Below are 18,125 nucleotides of genomic sequence, written 5' to 3'. Positions count from 1 at the left end.
AGCCCCTTCACAGACACCCCTTTACAGTTACACGGACTCTTGACTGCAAGAGAATATGTGAAATGTATTGATGTGAATGTCAGTGGCTTTTTGGTGGTTCTGGAGTTCTCTTTGACTGTCTAGCTGCAATTAAGTTTTCAGTGCTTGCAGTTGTAGAACTCCCCATACTTACCAATTCTCATACAAGTCATTGTATGCTTCAACAAAGCTATTAAAAGATTTCTCAGGATATTTCTAAATAGTTAAGTAAATGATACACAATTCTACATTCTTCCTTGAATGGTTTTTTCAGCTACTATCTGGTAGCTGTTGTGAATAATTCCCTTTTTTTACTTTTAGGAAGACTTCTGTTCAGTGGATCCGATCCTAACTACACTGGCAGAACTTTAGACTTGTTGAAAGGCAAACAGTTCTTCCACACATGCTTAAGATGACCAGTTATGAAAACAGTGAGGTTTCTAAACTGATGATTGGAGATAACTAGCTCTCTAGCCCTCTAGTGTTTTAGTATTTTTAAAGCAGTCTCTGCTTTAAGCAAAAAAGCTAAGCAAAGAGAACTCTTAGTAAATAACTGTTAATTGAAATTTGGCATGTGTGAGAGCTGATTATGTATTTCATTAGGCTGTCAGTATCTGCTGGTTTATTTTTGTGCATGTTTAGGTGATTCTCAAAGTTTTGCTTTTCTTTTTTAATGTAGTTAACCCTGTACTTTATATGTTTGACTGTGTTAAATCATGGAGAAGGAAAACCTGCCTGAATAAACAGAACCTGTTCTTAGTTTATTCAAAGAAGTAGTGTGAAAATCTGATGGGTTTTTTTAAATTTTATTTTTAATCTTCTGTTTCACTACTTAATTGGTAACAATGCAAAGTAAATCCATAAGCAAAATGCACATAACTAATATTTCCCTTGTTCCTACTAAGAAAGAATGGAACATCATAATACATTAATTACAGTTCTGTACTGCAGCTTCTGCTTTTTGATCAGCATCTTGATTTTTGATAATCTATTTTTTCCTGGCCACTAAACCTTGGCTTGCACACTTCCCAATTCCTGTTTGTATTTGGAAAAATAGGAATGCAAAACTTAAGTCTGCCTTCTCTCACCAAATCTCTTGCCATACTTCTCTGTCCTTACCTGTTTACATAGAAAGCAGTTGCTAATCAAGAAGAGCTTTGAAATTACTTATAACACAGTTTCTCTTCGTCACTGAAGCAGTTTGTTACAGGTTCAAAATGAAAAATTTTGAAGAGAGAAAGAAGTCCCCAAGTTAGGAAAAAGTCCATCTTCAGTAATCCGGGAAGCAAGATCAATCATTGCAACTGGGTTCTGTGTTGTGGGATCTTTATTATATATAATTTCACCTTCTCTTTCTTACCTTAATGCCAGAAACTAATTGTCTGGCAGCAGGAGTGAGGTGACTAAGAATATTCTTCAGAGATCTTTCTTGGAACCAAAGTTATATGGAGGGATGTACTTCTAAACCTTCTGTTCAGTGTTGTTTTGGGAGGTGGTGGCCCTACCTGGGGACTTGCTTATTAGTAAAACCAGGTGATCTGTGGATGGAAGTAATTTTTAGTTCCATTCAATATTATGCCCCGAGGGCCTTTTTTTTGCCCTTAGGACTTAAGAATGAACTAAGGAATTTGTCAGTCAGGAGTCATAAAGGAGAAATGTATGCGTGTTATTTGACTGAAAGAGAAATGACTCACACTTTCAAATGTCTCTAGAAAAGAGCAGCTCCAAGATGCAGCAGACTTGAAACTTTCAACATAGACAGGAAAGTTTAGTGAGGTGTCATTTAACACAGTGGGCAATCTCAGTTTCAATCTAGTGTAAATCTGAATTTCTGCTGTTGCTGAGACAACTTGGAGATTAAATAGACTGTTTTGTGGGAAGAAGTTAAGACATTTTGGTTCATTTATCCTAGAAAAGTCTAGCCAAAAGACATTGTGAATACCTTATGAATACCTGGTCTGCAGAGCTGGATGAATTAATCTGTAAGATATTACTAGCTTGAGATCATCTAAGTACTGGTTGCCCACAAATACATTTACAGTAGAAATTAGCCAAAACTTTCCAAATACAGGAGGAATTAAGTTGAGAAACAGTTTTCCAAATTGTGTGCAAAGGCAAGGGATCAGATGGATACGTTAAGCAGTTTATCCTGTGGTTTGAATGGGAATGTAGGTGTGATCTTAGGGTAAGAAGTGGTAGTATTGCAGTATGGGTTTTAACTTCAGATGCTTTGATGGTTTTGAGGGCAATTTTCTCCATTTATTTGTAGTTATATCACCTTCAGGACTTCAGCTGCTTTCCAGTTGGGTGCAGGCAGCAGTGGTTCCCCTCTGACCTTATACACAGTGCAGAATGGGTTTTATGTTTAGACTGATTTCCTAGGGGTGGAAATCTTTTAAGTGTTCAGACTTTGTCCTCACCTAACAATACCTCTATTCCAGTAAGGAGTGACATTTCTTGATGAGAGTTGGCAGTCTCAGGCATACATTTCCTACAGATTTAATGAAAAGTGGTGGCTGAGTGGGAAAGTACAGACTTACCAGTGTTCCTGTAACAACTAGTGGCTGAGTGGATAGAAGTGCAGATAAATAGCTACTGACTTACTGAAAAGAATGAGTAACAATAATCTATCAGGACTCCTCCTAATACAGCTTTTTTGTTTGCTTCCTGTAGATTGTGAAGGGGAAGCTGTTAATTTGTCTGTGGGACTGAACTTGAGGGGACTTTGTAGACAGGAGTACTCAGGAACAGGCTGGGGATAGCAAAAGGCTGATAGGCCCACATTCAGTTGGTCATGGGACTCCTGGTGAAACAGAGGGAACAGGAATGTGAATATCCATTGGCAGGAATTGAGGTTTTTCATCTTTATTCAAGGAAAGGTATTTTGCTTTCTTTTTAATACAGTGGGTATCGATTGCCGTGAAAAACAGGGTATTTGACAACGTGCCTTGAATGCACCTGGTTCTTGGAAAATGTAGGTAATTCTTTTGTGTTTCTTATTTGCATGCTTTGGGCTTAAATTCACTGTGTTCATATGCACAATGACAGGTAGATACACAAGGTTTTCTGATTAACATATTAAACAATTATTTGGAATGTATTTCTTACATGGAAGAGCTGTAAATATCTGTCCTCCAACAGCTAGTGGTGGTCATACACATTCTGTAGATTTGTTCTTTGCAGAAATGGGAGTTTTCTTCATATGTGGATGTGAAAATACTGGCCAAAGAATAAAGTCTTTGGAAGGATATTCAGTTGCTAGAGCCTACTGAATTTTTTTTCCCGTTCCAGTGAAATTTTTCTTAATTCAAGTAATGATTTAAGTTTATATTATTCTTAGTTTTTATATGTGCTGAGGAAGAGGCTAAAGGAAGAATATGGTAGAATCTTGGTTCAAAACCAGTTGCAACTGACAACAGTCTTTTCATTGTTTGTTTTTAAGTTATGAATCAGCCTTAGGATCACTACATTTTGTTCTGTTTCAAAATCTCTCTACTCACTAAACCTCAAGGCAGGGAGGTCAAATATCTCACTCATGTGACTGATGTTATAAAAAAACCTCTAGCCAAGTTTTTGTATGTCAATGTGAACTTTATGATCTCTTCTGAGATTCTGAAAGCATCCCTTAAGGTGTTTTTTTTCCTGCAATTCCTTCCCCTTAGACATATTTTAGTGTTTGTTTAAACAAGTCTTCAGTCAAAACCTAAGGGAGATATTAGGAAGACTGGTAATCCTGGGTTTGAGCAGACCAAGTGCTTTTCAGTATAGTTGTGGTTACTTATTACAAGGGTAAGAATTCTCTCTTGTCCCACTTCAGCATTTGACTTCATTCTCTTCTCTTGAGTCTGAAAGAGGGGAGATTTACGTTAGATACTAGGAAGACATTCTTTCCTGAGAGGATGGTGAGACACTGGCCCAGGTTGCCCAGAGAAGCTGTGGCTGCCCCACCCCTGGAAGTGTTCAAGGCCAGGTTGGATGGGGCTTGGAGCAACCTGGTCTAGTGGGAGGTGTCCCTGCCCAGTCCTCTGTCTTGCTGGGGTGGGTGTGGTCTACCCAAGCAAGTTTTGTAAAAGGAACAGAAAATCTTTTATAGAAGAATATAACAGTGTTAAATGATCCCTGTAAGGAGCAATATATGTATTTACAGTAACTGGATCTGGGAAGATAGGAGATGTTTCTATTTCACCCATCTCTTCCTATGTAGAGACAAATGCCTATGGAAATGTCTGCTTACTTAATCCAAGTACTTTTTCCCATTTATGTAAGTTTATGTATAGCTGGCTATATTATATACATGGACAGAGGGTTTAGGCATAGTGAGAAAGTGTCAGCCAGTGTGGAATAAATAGTCCAAAAAGATATGAAATATTGTAGAAGAAGGTTATTGTAAACTGTGGTTTGAACTTTGATGCTTCTTTGTTTTTTTTGCTCTCTAAATGATCATGAACTGAATGATTGGCAACTAAAATTTTGATAAACTGCCCTGGTTTTGGCTGAAACCACAACATAAACCATACAGGCAGCAGCCTAGTTTCACTGCATTTAGTGAAGTAGGATCACCATTTCTGTGAGAGAGTTTTGCCCTGACATCTGCAATTACATGCTGTGCACAATGGATCTGCTTGCTACATGTGTGCCTGGCCTCCCATGAAGAGAGTGACTGGCTGAATCACCTGCGTGTCTGTGTTTGTTTACAGGTTATATTGACTGGTTGTCCTCTGACAGTGACTTGTTAGTATGGGAAGAGCTGGCCTGGAGCACAGAAAGACCAGCTCTGTGAGCTGCTGTGCTGGGGCCTGCTGTCTGCTGGGCAGGCAGCTCAGCATCCGCTTGGAACAGCTGGTGCTGCTGCTGGAAATCCTCCCTTATCGCCTGCTCATGCGCATGGGAATTTGCAGCTATCCCTTCTGCCCGCTTGCTGTTCTCTTTCAGCCTTTCTGAGTCAGTTGATCTGTTTGGAATTAGGAATGAAGTTGCTCTGATGTGTTTTGTGTTGTTTGGTTTGGTTGGTTGTTTTTTGTTTTGGTTTGGTGGTGTGTTTGGTTTTTTTTGTTTGTTTTTTTGTTTTGTTTTTTTTTTATTATTATTATTTCTGTGTCCCAAGGGTTTTACCCCAAGGAAGGCTGCTTTTGAAGTATTGGTCTTGAGGAAACAGCTTCTCTCTTGTCTCTGGGGAGTTGGAAGTGGAAAGTAGTCTTATCTCTCAAACTTCATCACAGCAAGGCCCTAGACTGCAACTTCTGATGGTTTGGGTTTTTTGCAGTTCTGGAATGACTACATTTTAGGTTGCTGCCACAAGGCAGTATTCTTCTCTTAATAATGTAGAAAGCCTGGTTAATTTCAGCCTGGGTGGAGGATTCAATACGAGACAAAGTGGATTTTCCCAGTGTTTCAGATGATGTCAGTAGCATTAAATAATGTATGCCTGCTTAAGTCAAGATTAGAAGAGGTAAAAAATCTGTAGGTCTCATGAAAAAAGGCATCTTCAATTATCTCAGGCAAGTATTTAATTTTTTTGTATTTTAGTAGCAAATAGTTTGCCAAAAAGGTCAAAATTCTTGTGTGTGGTTTGAAAGGTTTCCTAACAGCCTTGTAAGCTGTCTTTAGATGTCAAGAAAAGTTCTTGTGTGGCAGACAGTGTGGACTAAAATACAGAGTTTTCAACTAAGATGCAGGAGCTGGTACACTGATAAATGCACTTCAATAAATCTGCCCTGTTCTTTCCTTCCTCCTCCTCCTGGGGTTCCTCCTCCTCCTGGGATATGTGCAAAGTGACTATAAATAACAAGGTAACTTCAGCATGTTAGGAACTTTTTTAGTAGTTAGGCAGGAGGACTAAAAGTCCTGTGATGTAGTCAGTATAAAATGGGATGGATGTGAACTACGGTGGCATGATCCCTATGTTTTGTGAACAGGAATCAGTGGTGGTCCCTTTTTGGGAATCACTATGGGAGCCGCACCTAGAGCACTTTATCTCAGTAGGAGCGGTGAGGTTAGGAGGCTGGAGCATGTGATGAGAGAGGAGGGTCTGTGATGTTGAAGTTGGTACAACCTGTGTGTAGAAGGGGAGGGTAAGAAGGGGTCTAGTTTGTGTTTAGCTACTTTTAGGTAGCTGTGGGGAAGACAAAGCCACACACTTTACAGAGTTGCAGAGCAAAAGGAGAAGGAGCAGTGGTGGAACAGTAGTGAACATGAATTTCCACAAGGCATATGGTAAGGCAATGAAGCAGGTTGCTTGGAGAGGTGATGCCATCTCCATCCTCCAGGATATTCAAAAGTTGAGTCATTTCTTACTTAATGTCCTAGTGCTCAGCAGTGAAGCACAGCCACTTCTGGCTCACGGTTGCTGTCTGTGGAATACAGTGGCACAGAGCAACTCCATGCTCTGAGCCAAGTGTGGTATGGTCTTTTTCTCCTCTTCACAAGTTGCATATTGGAAAGAGGGAAAAGTGTTTCAGAATCTGAAGCAGCCTTTGTCTCTGCTTAAAAGAGGGAAAAAGAAGCTGCTGTGTTTGCTTCCTACATGGAATGATGCATGAGTGATGGACTTCTGTACCATCAGAGTGGAAGTTGAGTGACCTGATGACTGAGGGAACAGATGTACAGGAAGGGGATGAGTAACGAGTATAGATGTCTGCAAAGCTAGAAGCTCAGTCAGTTCCTTAATACAGTTAAGGTAGTGGACAGTACTGTGGACTTCTGGTCTGTTTCTTCAGTTCTACCTTGAGTCACCAGGATGTGCAAAACTATTTTAAACAGTTAATGATTTTTAAACTTAACCTCTATTTTTATCTTGGAGGGTGGGAGAAAGATGCTAGCAATAATTCAGTTTGCTAGTGAATGATCACCTTTCTTCTCAGGCATCTGTTTCTTTTTTTACATGAATATTTTCATAGTGGTGGTATGACTCAGTAGAAAGAGGCGGTGTTGCTAGGCAGCAGTTTGAGCACTTTGCAGATGCCATGTGATGGCAGTAAGCTGCCTTGTAATAATCCATTGGTGGCAGTATTCCTGGCTGAGGTTCTGTAGTGCACAAAGAAAGAAGCATCTCTGACAGGAGCAGATGCTGCCTAGCAACTGCCAGTGCTCTCAGACCAGCCTGAAATACCTTCACTTAATTGTAGTGTAATTTTGGTAATATACAAAACCTTAAGTGTAACAGATGCTGTCCATTCTGAAGTATATTTTTTTTCCTCAAGGTTTTGCATAGAAGTTCATAAAGACCATTAATAAGGTCAAAAAATTCTTTAGACCTCTTCTAAATCATGTCTTTTGTTTAATCCCTACTCTTCAGTTGTAGTGTTTGGATGGCTTTTAATCAGCTTCTGATAATCTTTTTTTTTGTGTGTGTATTACATTAGTGCCTGGCAATTCCAATCGGATTAGAGCCCTGTTCTGTGTCATGTGTATTAGAATACTCAGCAAGAAATGTCCCTTGCTGCAAAAATCCTGTGTTATTTTATTTGGGTAGTTGTTGTTTTTTCAGAGTGTAATTGGATATGTCCTCTCCTTAGTACCTACATTCTTTTTATTGTCCATCTTGCTTAAACAGCAGAATGTTTTAGAAGTACTAGGACGTGGATTTTGTTCCCTGTTTTCTCTGTAAATGTACTTGCTGAACGTGGCCTGAACTTGCAAATGAACTGGCATGTCTCAAATTCATTTTTGGCAAATAATCGGAACCCTCACCCACAATTAATCATTTCAATACTTGGAAGATGCACTCTGAAGGTGAAAGCATTCTTCTAGGTATTTGTAGAATAAAATGGAAATGTTTTCATTTTCATTTCCTTGTGGTTCTGGTCCCTTGTCAAATATCATCAGAGCTTAGCTGTGCAATCTGTGAAGCTGCCAGGTTTAATCAAGCAGCTCCACAAAAAAAATAATCATATTGGCCCTTAATTTTGTTATAAAAATGTGAAGCATTTTTTCCTTCATAAGGTTGTTTTTTTTTTTAAGTTGTTAAACCCCCAATTTTCTGTTTGCAAGAATTACTGGTTTTTTTGGGAAAAGGTTTGTAGTTCTGCAAGATGGTTTGAATGAAAGGTACATGGTGGTTTGCAAGGTATTAGTTGCTACCTGTGGGCATGCTTGTGCAAACACAGTTGCCTCACAAAAAGGTAAAGCTAGATCTGGACTATTGGCTGTTCTGCTCCTTTGTGTGGTAACTTGTATCAATGTTGTTTTTTTTTCCCTTATGCAGTCCTCTTGCTGTGACTTACAGACTTTTCCTTGTCTGCCTTCTGTAAATACAAAAATTTAACATCTGTCACCCTTCTTGGAAAATAAATTATTCAGAAGAGGTAGTTTGGAAGATTCTAAACCCATAAATCCTGTGGAGTGAAATAATATAAATTTTACTGCTCACTCATTTTATTTTCATACTGTTCCCAGGGGACACTGGTGATGGAGGATCTGAACAACTGAAAGACATTTTCTATATGATCCCTAAGTGAAGTGTGAAGTTCTGGGGTGATGTGGATGATTAAAGTTGATGTAATTCAAAAACACTTGGGGGACTCCGTAGAAGTATAGAAAAGCACTATTAAATACATACATAAAATTAATACTAATAAAGACTCCTACTTTAGGAAGTCCCAATCCACAGATGGCTCAAGCTGGGGAAAGCTCCATTCTTGCCATATTCTAATACCCTTCATGCCTTTTTTTTTTTAGCCTCTGTTAGGAAAAGATACTGAATTTGGAGCCATCTTTGGTCTTGCCTACTACAGTGACTCAAAGTTATGTTACCTGGAGCCTTTAATATCATCTGGGTATTACAGGGAGCAAAATAAAGTTCATCTTGTTCAGCTGTTGAAACTAGCTTAAACAGTTTGATAGCTGACACTTTTAATAGATGGATTCATATGAAAAAGCACTGTAAGGAGAGATGCATCCTTATCATAACGTCAGTTTATCAGTCTTAAATCATTACATTATTTTTTTTTAAGGTTGATTGATACTAATTAACCTTTGGGTCAGAAATTGGCTTATAGTCCATGTTAACTAGTAATAATGATAGGTCTTGAAGACCTGTGAAATGTAAGAGCTTGTGATATGAGTTTATACAGAGTAAGCATGAACACCAAACTCTTAGCTAGTGTGATAGAGATGTGAGTTTAAAGCATAAATTAGACCATCAGAAAACTTCAGAACTTTGCCATTTGTAGCACAGAACACAGTGCTACGGTCTGGTCTGCTCAGTGTGATTACAAATTGGGAGGGTATGGAGCTAAGCAGTTCTGGTATAGGGCAGTGCAGCTGTAGCTGTGCTTCTCCTGTGCATGATCCTTGCCTTCCCTTCTGAAAATAGTTTGGTGGAAGATACACTTAGGGCATGATTAGTGCATAACCTGAATAACCACAGGTTGAGTGTAGTACAAAGCATTTATAAAAATTAAATGGCTTGGAAAGCTTGCATTCTGCTGGTGTCATCTAAAAATACTGCAAGTTACCACAATTTTAGTAAGACAGATAATAATGAGTTGAAAACTGGAAAAACTGTCACAAAGACCAAGAAGATTTCCCTTTTGAAGCCACTGAGTAAACAGATGTTGAAAGTTCACAAAGTTATGATTGCTCATGAAAGGAGTTTAAGAAATTCTATTTTGTCATATTAAGCAACTAAAAAAGACCCAGTGAAACTAAAAAACAACAACAACAAAAAACCAACAAAAACAGATTCACAGCTGACTACAGGAAATAATTGGCTTTTTCCCAAAAGTTAACCCATAGAGTTCATTAAATCTTGGCCTCACCAACATCTTAGGAAAAAAATAAAGTTTTAGCGTATTGGATCTGTTCTAGTAGCAGTTGTATTGTGCAAAAGAAAACATGAGAAATAATAATTTTTAAAAGCCCATCTTTACAATCAGAGAAACATAATTTAGATTAGAGAAGTAAAAGGGGATGATGTAAACATGGAAACCTCTTGAACTTGCTTCTCAACCCTTGTTTAAATAAATACTTCCAATTTTTGTTGTTACATCTTGCAAGATGGAGAGTAAAAGGGCAGGAAAGGGCTCAATTTCTTTATGAAGATAAGCAAATTACTCACTATGGGCTGAACCGATATTTTATATTGTAAATAGAACGTTAGGCAATGTCAAAATATTTTTGTAGCCTTTATTACCAAGTGTAGAAATAGTGTTGAAAAAATTAGAAAGTATATGCAGAAGGCATATACCAATGCTACTTCATTGTGCTGCAAAGTATTTATATGTATATACTAAGAAAAAAAAATCTTTCGAGGGAATTAGCAGCTAGATGCTGTATAATATTTATGTGGATGCACTGTGCTGGACAGTACTCTGGCATTTTTCCAACTCTTCATGTAAAAAACAACACATTTCTATTACTGTATTTATCGTGTAATTGACATAATATATTTGAGAAGAAAAATGATCTGTGGAAGTGTTGCAAGCCAGGTGAGACTGGGTGGGGAGGTTGGGACATAGGAAATTGAATTCAAAGGAATTAGAAGAGGAAGATATGTTTTAAATTATACTCACCAAAAATGGAACTTAGCTATTACTTAGGTGGGCAGAAGAAAGTAATAATGACACATGTGAAATCTAACTTAGCATTTGTCTAACTGGGAGTTTTATTCTCACTTTTGGCTGTAATAGTGCCAGATGAGGTCACAAACTGGTAGACAGCAAGGGACAACAGGAGCTTGGGCTGTGATTCTATAATAGCAGAGTGAGATCACACAGTCCAACCACATACCCATCTCATTCAGTGTCCAGCCCCTGGAAGTGGCCAGTAGCAGGAGTTTACAGGGCAGCAGCACAGCGAGATAAGCATGTCTTGCTTTCCCAAGAGTTAAGTGCTTCTGGCTTTAGGGACTTGCTGAGTTGAAGGTGGTACATTTCCACTCATTTGCCCTATTTTAACTCAAAGGATTTATTTATTTATTTATTTATAAGCCATAGCATCTTGTGAGAAGTTTCACAGTTTATGCACTGTGTGTCAAAGTATTTTATTTAAAAGTCCTGAGCTCTTATCTGCTGTTTCATTTGACACTGCTCTGCTTTTTGTACTGGAAGGAATGATTAGCAATTGTTCCCTGTTCATCTTCTCTGTCCAGCTTCTCAATTACACTCTCTTAATGCAGAGCAGTCAGTCTTACTGGTAGAAGGGTCCTGTCTTGGTCCATAATTAATCATGTGAAAGCCCTTATGCAGTCCTTGCCATCTCTTTTTTTCACTTCTTTCTACCTTTCCTCATGCTGTTCTGTCCTTTTTGACAAATGGGAAAGGGGGAATCCGGCACATGGGGGATTCCTTGTGAGTTTTATACAGTACTGTAGGTGATAGCATCTCCCCTTATTTCCCAGAGGTGGTACTCTGCTGTGGTGGGGAGGTGGTGCTTGACAGTGGCTGAGCATTGAGTTTGTGATAGGAACTCTGAATAAGAGTCCAGGGTCTTGCTTGGTGTGATAATAGCAAGGGGAAAGACGATGGTTTTGTGCATTCATCCCTCATGGAACACCATGTAGGTGGACTAAATGGTTACATGTCTCCAGTTCTCCTTGCAGCACTTCGGTCCATCTGCAACTGTTCATTACTGTGAATAATTGGAGTGGCTTCACAAACTGTTGTTTTTCTAAATGATCAGCTTTTCTGGATCATTTAGAAATACTTTAAACAGAAAAGGCTCCAGTGGAGGTCCCTTGAGAGCTTGCTGGTCAATCTGTGTTCAGCAAGAGCACTGACTGCTGCTATTTCATAGCTCTCTGCAAGTTATTTATCTGTGCAAATTCATTCCCACTTCATCACAGCCAGGCTTAGTTTCTGCAAGAACACCTCCAGGGAGGGGGCTTCTGCAACGTATTCCAGCACCTTAGTACCCTCATGGTGAAGAATTTCTTCCTGATGTCTAACCTAAATCTCCCCTCTTTCAGTTTAAAACCATTACCCCTTTTTCTGTCACTGCTCTCTGTGGTGAAAAGCCCCTCCCCAGCTTCCCTGTAGCCCCTTCAGGTACTGGAAGGTCTCCCTGAAGCCTTCTCTTCTCCAGGCTGAACATCTCCAACTCTCTTAGCCTGTCTCCAGAGCAGAGATGGATGAGGTGGATGTTATTTTTGTATGAGAACTTATTTTCTAATTACGAGTGATCATCCAGATTGTGTCTGTAGCTGGTGGGATCAGTTAATTTCTGTTCTGTGATTTTTTTTGCTTTACTTTTTTTTTATTTAAGAAGACCTAAGAAAAGAGTTTTGCTTAACTTTATTATTAGATTACTCTGAATTGTAAAGAGCTGATTAAATATTGATGCAGTAGAGTCCTTTTTATCAGATTTTCTTTGTGTGACAATTAGAATCCTTTAATAAATGGAAAGTTTGTATCTATAAACTAACAGACCTATTAGAATTACTTCTTGTAAGCCTGGATATGACTAAGCCCGTTACTATAAAGTCATTATTCTTGGCCATATTTAAAAATGTGTTATATCAGACTTGGAAAAAAACAGTACTGTGTTTTCCTGGTAACTTTCCTTTAACTTTCATTCTAAGCTCTTTTTTATTGTTGAGAATTAGGCAAGTATTTCATGAGCAAAGTACTAGTAGTTGCATCAAATCCAGTTTCTTTCCTGGTTGCATCTTTCCTTCAGTAGTTTTCATATAGTAAATAATTGTCATAGGAAGCCAGCTGTTGCTGGCTAGTCAAAAGCTTCTCATGCAGTGTTAACATGTAATAATGTTTTTCAGACTAATTATTACTTGTTGGACTTAGTTGCGTGAGACCAGTCAGTAATCTCTACAATTCAAATTACTCTTTTCTGTGACCACTAATACTCAATGTCTTGTGAGTGGTGCCTCTGTGTCATGATAATCTTGACATGTTCAGAGAAGCAGAAAATGGCCTAGAAATAGATTTAATATTATGCATGTACTATTTTTAAAAAATAATAGTATATCTAGAATTTCTCTCATAAATTAATGTATCTTGTTACTGTATTCCCATCCATCAAGATTTCTGGTATTTTCAATGGCAGCTTTTTACACAGGATTTCTAAAATCCTGTGGTTATGAGACATTGCTGAATGTTTCAGTATTTTTTGTCTAAATGGAAAAGTAATGGTTTTTAATATAGAACTGTTTTGCAAAACAACTTAAAAATAAAAGACGTTTGTACTTTATTCTGGTAAAATTGCCTATTAGAAAAGACCCCAAATGTTAATTTATATAAAGGATACTACTATCTAAAATACTTGAGGGGAAAGGATAAGTTGTTTGAGGTTTGATTGTGGCCTGCCAGTTAAGCACTTGGCAGTGGTCAGTGTTCCTACACTTCAGCAGAAGCATTAAGTAGTTGGGTTTTTTTGGTTGAAGTCCATATTTATGATTTCCTCATGGGTGAAGAATGAGTCCAGAATACTGACAAGTTTAATATTTATCTTGGATTATGTTGTCTGCATTAGTCTAGTCTGGAGCAAATTGTTATGTTTCTTCTGTCATTGATTATAAATAAGAAATTAAAATCTCATTTTACCAGCAGTGACTTCTGCTGGGCCCCAGGAGCTGAGGGAGCAGTTTCGGTTTGTTGGTGGAATCCTTAGTTTTTTCCTTTCGTTAAACACTGCATTGAGTCTCACTGTGGAGGAGCAAACATTTGATGGTGTTTGGTTCACTTGAGATTTTGATTCCAGTTGTTTCTCATATTGGCCTCATCTGTATGGACATTTGCGTGCTGGCTGCAGTTTGTTCTTTCTTGCCCTTTATGAAATCTGCCTATAGGATTGAAACCATGTTTTCTTTTGGTGGAGGTTTTTTCTATGCTTTTCTTGTTATTTCTTGGAAATTGAAGGTTCAAGAAACATAGCTTGTGGTAGATGGTGCAGATGATAGCCTTAGTTTCCATGGTGTTCTTCCCCTGGACATGAGACTTTCTGGTTACCTGCTTCAAGTTCTGCACAGAGAGGGATTGTAAGGGGCTCAGTGGCTTTGACATAAAAAGATACTCAGGGAAGAGATGAAATTTATTTTATCTCCATCACCTGGGAAATTCTCAGCCATAGCCCAAGTATTTGAATTTAAAGGGGAGTGTTCTCTTAAATTGGAAAAAAGGACAGTGCCCACTGGAGGTCACTATTTCAGCTCCAAGAATTCCACTTGTGTTCCAATGTGTGTAGGTGACGTAAAGGGCATACTCTGTGTCTGAGCATGTATTTCCTTAGAACAAGGTCCTTCAATGATTAAACTGAATTTGTGTCTGAGTGCATTTTTAAGTGCTGATGAACAAGCATTATGGGACTGGGGAGGGAAGGTGGTCCTTATTTTCAATTAATCCTTTGTTTTGATATGTCATGTTTCAACAACTGCCCATGTCCCTGTTGTTTTTTTACATTTCTAGTATATAACATTATATACTATAATAATTTTTTTAAAAACTGAGTTCAGTAATTTATTTTATTGTATTCATATTTTCTGAAACATTACAGTAGGTTCTTATTTTCCCTGGTTGGTGAAAACTCAAGATACCTAGAAAAATATTTAAGATATATAGTATAGATTCTTACGTGTTCTTTTATATGTCCACTTAAATAGAATGTATGGTAATACAGGATTTTTGCAGTATATTAGTTGAACAGATGGTACTTGAAACAGTTTTGACTTGGGGGAAAAGTAAGTTGCAGTTGACTTCCTATTATAGCCTTTGCAGTTAGGACTGCCTGTTCCATTGATGAGTTGTGTAGTAGAGTAAGAATTGTGAGACAAGGAAATCTTTGCATGCAATATGAATCAGGTTTGTGATTAAAGAGATTACAAGCCTTGCTTAATTAAAAAGTATTTTCAAAAGCACAGCTTTTATGTTGCTGTGACCTTAATTTCTGATAAGGACCAAAATAAAGGTATCTGTTGAGGAAAAGTTGGCTGATGGGTTTTCTGGGCAGCTATGTAATGTCTATTTTTATGTCAGGAGTGAGCTGAAGAGCTATGCTTAGAAGGAAAATTCACACAAAGATTCAACCCTCATATGTCTCTCTCTCTTTCCCCACCCTCTAGTGATATGCAGCTTCCGAGGAGCTGTACCGCAAGGTTTGGTCCTGGAACTAGGTGAAACTGTCCAGATCCTAGAGAAATGTGAAGGTAAGTGCGATGTCCAGGAAAGAATCCCATTTTCTATGTAAGAATATACAAATGTCTCCATCTAGCTGATTTTAGTAAGTTATTTAGAAATCATGATGCATCAAATCAAAGCACTTGATTAAAACCTAATCTGACCCACTTTCTGTAGGAAAGGCTGAGTGCTCCTGGCACTAATCCAGTCTGATAGGGGGTCAGTGTGTTTTAAGTTAACCATCTGTCCATAAAATCTTGAACCCTGACCTGATTGTTGTACTGTAATTGGGTCTTACAGTGAATTTTCATCATGTGAAGTATATAATCAGTATCTTTTCTACTAAGTTTTCTTAGTTACTGTTATGCATTTCAATTAAGTATATCGGTGTTTATTATTTCAAAACCTCCGAACACATGAAAAATATTTTATGAAAAAGAGGTTATCAAATAATTTGAGAACAATAGTGGAAAAAATGCAAAGAATATGGGTTAAGGGGGGATTGCTTTGCATTTATCATCATGTGGATTTTTGTATCTAAAAGAAAATGCCATTGTGTTATAACAATAGTTCTTTCTTATGTGGCTGGAGATATCTGTGAGTGAATAAATGAATGAATGTCCTAATCATCTGCTTTGTTCACATGAACACTGTGATTGGAGTTGAATTTAAAAGGAGAATGATTTCTATCATAATGCTCAGAGTAAGCAAGTGGTGTAAAATGTGTCTATTGAGAAGGAGGTTGACAAGATAAAGTAAAAGAACATGCTTTGCTATACTCTGAGGTGGAATAATGTAACCTTAATCTTGAATTGTTACAAGAAATTTAAAACCAGATTCACAAATTTGAATTCCAAATTAACATTCCACAAAGTTGTAGGTTTATTTTTGTTTGGTCTGTTTACAGTAATTTTTCATCTCCAGTGTCAATGCTGCTACAGCAGCCTACATGTCTGTCAGAAGACTGCCTTTTGCTCTCATGCAGAGAATTGTCTTTTTGCTACTTTTTTGTGTACTCGGGCATTTTGTTTGTTTACCTACTGACTTAACTCTTCATGAAAAGTGAGCTCCTACACACTACTTTTTCTAGGGAAGTAGTGGCCTCTTCAGCTACACTTGTAAAAATTTTCTATGAATGAGACTTTTGCAGTGCAATAGTGATGATTAATACTTGAAGAAGCATACTGTAAACAATACCTGTACTATTATACCTACAAATGATCATGTTTTTTTTTAAAAAACATGTGATGTTTTGAGCTAAGGTTTACTCAAGCACCAAGTGTTGATTGTAGTCATTCTACCAGATCTTGTGAATTAGGACATGGTGCAAGCTCAGGAAAAGTTTATTAGTTTGCATAGGATAGAGTAACTTGAAGGTGAAACAGTCTGTATTGCTGAAAGCAGCTGTGTTTTCAAACCATTTCTGGTAATTGAGGAAACTTTCAAAATTCTGGGAGATAGAAGCAAGATCTCAAAGGAGCAGGTTGCTTACAGAAAATCCAAAGAATAATCCCATGTCTCTTTTCAGTTTTGTAATGACTAGTCTTTATTTCCTTTGCCAGTAGTTCTGAGGATGGTTCCTCAAAGGCCAATCTTGAAATCACTGAGAGAGCAGGCCCTCAGACAGAGTGTTTTCCTGGGTGGGAGAAGGTGTTTGCACAGTTCTTGTTTTCTTTTTCAAGTCTTCAATACTGTCATTTTGGTTGAGGTACCTTTACTATGGACTTCTCATACATAAAAAGATGTATTCATTTTTATAAAAATGTCTGGAATTCCATAATATGAAACTCATCTAAATATTTGGCTGGTCTGTGCTGCAGCTCTTGCATGTGTGAATTGTGCCAGAAAGCAAATGAAATGTGCAAAGAACGTTCTTAAGCATTCTTGTCTAAGTGGTTGTTCAACATGGTCTTTTGTTTGCCTTGCAAATGTAGAATGAAACATACCTCATCTACTTCTGCCTTACTTTCTGAGGATTCTTTTGTCCAGGTAAACTGGATAAATTCATGTTAACCTATGCAAAAAGGGTCACTACTGTGGGAATCAGCAGAAGATCCATTGCTGTCTCAGCTTCACTTCTTGGAACAGTCTGTGCATAATTCTCTGCAGTAGGGATTTTGCTGTCTGGGTTAAAAGGATTTACATACATGCATGCGAACCCAGTAATGTGAAGAGTGATTTTGGAGACTCGCTAGAAAATTCAAGGTTGACAAAGATTCAAATACTAGCTATACTTCTGAATGTACTTGTTTTTGACCATAATGACTTACTTTTTCGTAATAATAATACCAGTTATTTAGTAAGTGAACTTTTCTAGTGACTGGAATAAAAAACAGTTGCTGCATTTAGAGCAATTGAATGAAAGTCTGGGGAATTTCTATTTCAAGGTCTTGGGTACCTCTGCAGCTAAGTTTTATATGTAGTTGCTGAGTAAAGGAACATATGCACACACACATGTATATATGCATGTATTTGTCTCTCTAAGGCTAATAAATATGAATGCAAATCAAGAACACATTTAATCTTTTTTTTTGGTTGTCTATGCATATTTAAATAAAAAGTGATTAAATGAAAAGAATTTCAATGAAATTGGAACTGCAGTGAAACTGCAAAGACAGTTGTTTTTGTTATTATGGATCTTGTTCATGTACTTGAAATTGGAACTTTTGAATTTCAATCAGTTTGTGTGCCTGCCACTCCCCATGCTTTCATAGCAGGCCATAAATGTCTAAATTGCTTTTTTCTAACCCTGTCTGGATCTGACTGATGCCTCCCATTGCCCCTACTTCCCCCCAAGAGTCAATGGGCTTAGTCTCTGCCTTAGCTCTGAATCTACTAAAAGCTCCATGTTTTCACCAAATGATATACCAGCTCTAAACCATGTGATGGTACTAGGGTGGTTTTATATACTGTTTACATGAAGGACTCTGAGGTCCTCCAGCAGTCTCACTCAAAGATAACAAACATTCTTCAAGACATGAGCTATTTGCATGCTCATTTCCACAGCTTTACCTTCCTCTGTTCTGTTCTGAGTCCTTCCAC

General features: G+C 37.8%; 1 protein-coding gene across 1 annotated transcript in view; it reads left to right on the top strand.

Moving 5' to 3' along the window:
* DOCK3 (dedicator of cytokinesis 3) overlaps positions 1 to 18,125 on the top strand; it is a 169,673-nt gene that overhangs the window by 2,278 nt on the left and 149,270 nt on the right. The window contains exon 2 of the mRNA XM_009996965.1: positions 15,029 to 15,112. Coding sequence (XP_009995267.1) covers positions 15,029 to 15,112 — 84 coding nt within the window. The remainder of the gene's footprint in view (positions 1 to 15,028; positions 15,113 to 18,125) is intronic.

Source organism: Chaetura pelagica, unplaced genomic scaffold, assembly GCF_000747805.2.
Source record: "Chaetura pelagica isolate M959 unplaced genomic scaffold, ChaPel_1.0 scaffold24, whole genome shotgun sequence".
Classification (NCBI taxonomy): domain Eukaryota; kingdom Metazoa; phylum Chordata; class Aves; order Apodiformes; family Apodidae; genus Chaetura; species Chaetura pelagica.
This window is presented reverse-complemented; position numbering and strand designations above follow the sequence as displayed.